Consider the following 6,000-nt stretch of genomic DNA (forward strand, 5'->3'; position numbering starts at 1 on the left):
CAGTAGCACGACGTTTGAAACAGGCCTTACTCATAGTTACCCGTTTGTTTGAAGCCGGTTAAGGCTTATTCAGAATTACACTGATTTGAATCTAAAGTAATTCTAAATTTGATACTGGCTGCAGTATATGGCTGTATGATCAGGGCGGGCCGGTCAAGGTTTTCACAACACGAAAAAATTGTTGTAACCTTACACAACATCTATATTCCTTGATTGATCCCCAACCCTAAACTCTGCCTAGTTCGCTTTATCTACCCGTAGAAGATAATCTAGGGAGTAGGGAATTGAGATTGGACTCAATTAGTGATTATTTTGAAAACCTTTAACTGTTGTTGTGGTAACCTAGGGAGAGTTTATATGAAGAGACCAGTCCGGCTAGCCTGGCTGGCTCAATTTAATTAACCTGAGATCAGGCTCTATTTTCATTTCTCTTTGTAAATAACATTCCGGCGGGTAAGGCAAAATGAAAAGAGAGCCTGATACAAAACTTCTGGGAAACGTCTGCTGCCCACTTTTTTGATCGATTGACATTTGCCAAATGAGCCAACCAAAATTACTTCTGCTGCATGCTTTTTTTAGTATGCAAATTTTTTATACATGAGAAAATGCAGAAAATAGCTTTTATCTTATTTTCAACTAAAAATAAAACAGCCAGCGTAGTCAAATTATTTAAGTTCTTGCAAGATTAAAGGAGATCTTAAAAGTTATTTCTGTTGGCGTGAGGGTAAAAGTTTTCTGAAAGACGGCAACACAATGTTCTAGTTTTAATATTTTGGCTAGGTGCGCTTAGTTTTTAAAATACTGAAATTTCTATTTTTCCTGTTGTTCACTGATTTTCAGTACATGAATCTTTAAAAATCTTGGAGTAATATATCGCAAACTTTTTCAAAGGATATATAAATTATCTCAGAACAACCTCTCAAGTTCATTTGATTTAGTCCCGTAAGTACACTTGCAATTTGTGAATTTACTAGAATCCACCGTCTAAGAAAATGCATCTTTTATACATTCCTGTAAATATTGAATGTCACTTTGGATAGACAAAATGACACTACTACAACTGCATGTGCAACTGACCTATAAACAAATTGAAAAAAAATATTACAAACACACTTTGTAGTTCTGTTGTGTTGTTGTTTTATTGCAGTTCCCGAAATCTTACTAAATTTTATAATCTAAATTAACAAGCAGCCAGCGAGCGAGGACAGCAGTTTCATTGGCTAATTTTTTACAAAAAGCGAAGGGAAACGACAAGCCTGTTACCTTAAGACTAGCAGCACTAGCTTTTATAATAATGCCTACAAAAATTCCTTGAACAGCGATTCCAAAAAGTTATGTCTAATACTTCACAGCTGGTGATTGAGATTTCTTTTGCAGTGAGCCTCAGCTTGCAAACCCCATTCAGAGACGTCATTCCTGGCTAAACTTTCAAATGAAACCAGTTTAAACATGGACAGTATTTCAACTTGCATTTGTTTGTTGGTAAATCAATAGGCACCTTGTTCGAGCTCAACAACCTGCAGAGATTCGACTCCACGATACACTCACATTAGTTCCATAAATTAAGCAAATGCTGAGAAGATATGAACAAACATCTGAATTTTCTGAATTTCCATGGCAAAAGGCATATTTTCCTACCACAGGACTGTAACAATAAAAAATACAGCAAAATCCTTCTCTCCAATGACGGTGAATCATTTGCGAAGATTTTCTATTTTTGAGTGCTATCGGCCATGTGAGGAATAAGTGCTTTCAACTTCCGTTGATTCCAACAGCCAATCAGATCCTGTGGCATTGATCTAACAGTCAATCGGCATTGCAGCGGGAGCACATAAGAGAGAATGTATTAGAACTACTAAAATTGGGCCTGATCTCAGGTTACAATTTAATGCATTATCTCGATTAGGAAATAGGGCATGAGCTGAGCTATCCAGGTAAAGTGATCCAACCTGTCTAAATAAACAGGCCAGTTGATACTTAGTTAAAAATATTTTTATGCTACAGTTAATGTACATAGCAGTTTCTTTACTGTGGGGAACACAGCTGTTTTTAAAGACATCATTTTTGATTGAAGTCTGTCAACCATACAGTGTACAAGCAAAATGCCCCTTATGGGGGTGCCCACTGGGCTTTGGCAACTTCCTTTTGCCTTTAGGCTACAAGAAAATCCCAGCTGACAAGTTGGTAAATACATGATGAACATGTCAACCTGGTGTTTAAATTTAGCTCATTTGTGAGGATCTGGATGGACGGTCATGAACGAGAAAGGGGTTTGATGAGATAAAGACGATGGAAGTCAAAGATTGATGTGAAGTCGTGTTATGTATGTCTAGTTACGTTTTTAGCTGCTACATACGGGCTAAAAAATTCTTGAATTCCAGCTCGTCTTTGCCCAGGGCCATTGCCTTCTTGTAGACTTTAGATGACATTTTTAGACCCTTGCCACTTAAAAAGTTACTTGTCCAGTAAAATATCTTGTTGTAATGGATGACCCAACAGGGCTTTTTTCGAGCCTTGTACAGTATATAGGTTTTAAAATCAAAGTTTTTTTCTTGGTGCTGTTTCATTCAGGTCATAAATTCTTGGACTATTTCCTTTCAGAAAATTGTTCAATTTCTTTTCCAAGAAAAACCCAAAGAAGCAGGTGAGAGTATAGAATTAAACCCCATATTGTTATTAAACTCTGTAATATAACAATATTATAATATAATAATATAAACATACAGCAGAATCTCTTGTGAGTGACGTGAATTTGAAAAAGTGGTCGTAACTATAGCTGGTCACTTACAAGAACGAGCTCTTGTAAGCAACCCGCATGGTAAAAAAAGAGACGGTTGCGTGCTTGTGAAAGCTTCAGAAACTCATTAATAATTCATAAAGAAAAAAAATCACGCTTAATTTAATGTTATTTAAAAATGACTGACCAACTCTGAGTAATAGGTGACAAAAAAAAGCTGAAACAACCCAACTGCCATTCTCTTTTCCCTACAAAATGAAAATTATTTAGCTTTTGTTTTTGTTTCATAATGAAACAAAAACAAAGGGACAAAGTTGGCAAATAAAGCGTGAATCGATCGTACAGAGAACGTGGAAATGTATAACAATTATGCTCCAGTCTTTTTCGGAACTGCGTGGAACACCTAACACGATCTGTTCAAAACATCCACGGCACCATTCAAGGGCCACATGCTCACACCTGAGGGACTTAAGCTGAGCATGGAGATAGTTACTGCTGCTCTGGACATGCCTCAACCTCAAGACAAGGCAGCCACCCACCGGTTTTTGGGGACTATCACCTATCTGGCCAAATTCTGTCCTAATCTAAGCAAAGTAATCCGTCCTCTCCACAACCTTACACACCTTAAACAGGAATTCCTCTGGTTTGAGCAGCACAGCAAAGCCTTCACACAGGCTTAGGAACTAGTGTCCAAAGCACCTTGTGTGCATTACTTTGACATAAATGCCCCTGTACTACTTCAAGTAGATGCCTCGGAATATGGCTTAGGTGCAGCACTGCTTCAGCCAGCCATTGACTCCACTGGCTCCAACAACATCCAATGGCAACCAGTCACCTACAGTTCTAGCTCACTTTTCCAACTGAACAGCTGTATGCTCAAATTGAGAAAGAAATTCTTGCCATTGTTCACACCTTTCACAAATTCAATAAGCTCCTTTTCGGTAAGGCTGAAATTACAGTACACAGTGATCATTAACCCCTATAAACTATCTTCAAGCACCCTCTAGCCTCTGCTACATGTCGTCTCCAGAGCATGATCCTTGCTCTCCAGTGGTACAGCTTCCGAGTTGAGTATCAAAAGGGCTTTTCCATTCACATTGCGGACACCCTTTCTCAAGCACCTTTGCCCACCACATCTCATAAGCAAGTCCACGATGAGTTAGTCTACCGAGTTGAGTTTGAGTCCACTACACCTGACCTTTCCGACTTTTCAAGATGCTACCTTCCAAGACATTAGAGCTGCAGCTTCCTCAGATCCCAAACAGATTGCTCTCCACCCTCTAGTTCTCACAGGATGGCCTAATGACAAGTTAGCTGTCCCTGAGCTAGCACTGCCATATTGGTCTGTACATCATGAACTCACTGTCCATGATGGTTTATTCTTCAAGCAGAATCGTGTCATCATCCCATCCTCGCTTTGAGCAAACCTGTTGCACAAACTCCATGCCGCCCATTGGGGTTCTGCGTTTACTCTCCACCATACTCGCAATTGTGTGTTCTGGCCTGGCCTTAGCAGTCAAATAACAGACATGTGCCAATCCTGTATGACTTGTGCTCAACATGGGCATCAACGGCCTCAAGATTGATCGACTCCCAACCATTCAGTCATCAGCGGGTCATCCAGGCCACCAAGCAGCACTTCAACCGGCATGGCATTCCACACACCCTCGTAACAGACAATGGTGCTCAATTTACCTCTGACCTATTTAAGACATTTGCCAAGACATACCAATTCAACCACATCACATCTTCCCCATACTGGTCGCAGTCAAATGGTCGAGTAGAAGCTGCTGTTAAGTCAGCCAGACACATCTTACTCACAGGTGATTATGTAGACTTAGTCCTTTTGTCCGTCTGAAACACTGCACCTGCTGGACACACTTTCTCTCCCACTCAGCGCTTGTTTGGTCACACACTGATCTTCCTCAGTTGGCAACTGCAGACCCTTCATCCCCCTGTGTGACACAGTAGTAACGGATCATATCCAGCGTAAATTGAAGAGTGCATATGACAAACATGCAAGTGCACCTCTTCCGGATCTTTTTGCTGGAAGCCATGTGTATGCAAAGCCACCACCCAGCTCATCAAGCAAGGCCTGCATCCAAGGCAAAGTGATTGGTTCTGCTAGCCCTCGCTTTTACCTCATTGACAGCGGTATCAGTCTAATCCTTCGAAACTAAATCCAAGTTCAGCTTGCTCCTCCTCAGCACACAGATGACTCTCCATCTCACAACTGGGCTGCACCAACTCTTCCTGACAAACTATCATCCAACTCTCTAACAGCCATGCCACTACCTTCCCAGGTCTCACAAAGGACTTCAGCTATTTCCTCATCTACTCAATCACTGATACCTTTACCAACAAGGCCCTCAGCAAGTTCCCTCTCTACTCCATCACTAACCCCTGTAACACCTTCACCACTTACAGCAGATAACAATTATTCAGCTGTGTCTCTCACTTCATCCAGCCTTGTCACTCTGCCACCTACAGCATCATAACCACCCTTGGTCACTTCATCACCCAGTTTGCCTAAATCTCAAACTGTAACTCATAGTAGCCAAGCTATTCGTTGCCCTTCCAGATATTCAGACTAGTCGCAGGATGTCACACTCAATTCAGATATTTTCTTGTTTTAGGTGCAGAGTACCTGTTGCTGTAAACAGGTGCGCTCTATATTGCCTTTTAGCAGAAGTGACATTGCTTGCAAATGGGATTACTGACGATATTGGTTCATGTCCATTTCTTCATGTTCAATAATTGTGTTCTAGGTTTAAAGACATTCTTTCTCAGTTGTATGATTTTGTAAGAAGAAAAGCTCACTACAAATTCTAATATTCCTGTTTATAACAGCAATTTTAATTCGTGAAAGGATAGGTGATGACTTTCCAGAGTCCTACCAGGCCACAAGCGTCTCAAAGATGCTTGTAGCACCGGAATTCGTCTCAAATTCGACAAACCATGGAAGATTTAAATCTCGTGCCAAACGATTTACTTCACGGAGGGTTCTATACACGGCCAAAGGAACAAGCAGCTTCAATCTGGAAAGGGACTTGTTTTTGTGCGGGGATGTGGCCACAAATCCTGGCCCGAAAGGGAAGAAGTCAATGTCTAAATACCCATGCAGTGAATGTCACAAGGCCGTTAGAAATAACCTAGACGCCATCTTGTGTGCTACATGTGGAAACTGGTCACACGCTAAATGCCTCAATATGTCTCGGCACATTTTCCAGCAGTACTTAGACCAGCCTGATATTGATTGGACT

General features: G+C 40.9%; 1 protein-coding gene across 1 annotated transcript in view; it reads left to right on the forward strand.

The window, feature by feature from the left end:
- LOC140937930 (uncharacterized) overlaps positions 1-6,000 on the forward strand; it is a 44,763-nt gene that overhangs the window by 642 nt on the left and 38,121 nt on the right. Inside the window, exon 2 of the mRNA XM_073387492.1 lies at positions 2,602-2,644. Within this exon, the coding sequence (XP_073243593.1) occupies positions 2,602-2,644 (43 nt within the window). The remainder of the gene's footprint in view (positions 1-2,601; positions 2,645-6,000) is intronic.

This window comes from Porites lutea, chromosome 5, assembly GCF_958299795.1.
Source record: "Porites lutea chromosome 5, jaPorLute2.1, whole genome shotgun sequence".
Classification (NCBI taxonomy): domain Eukaryota; kingdom Metazoa; phylum Cnidaria; class Anthozoa; order Scleractinia; family Poritidae; genus Porites; species Porites lutea.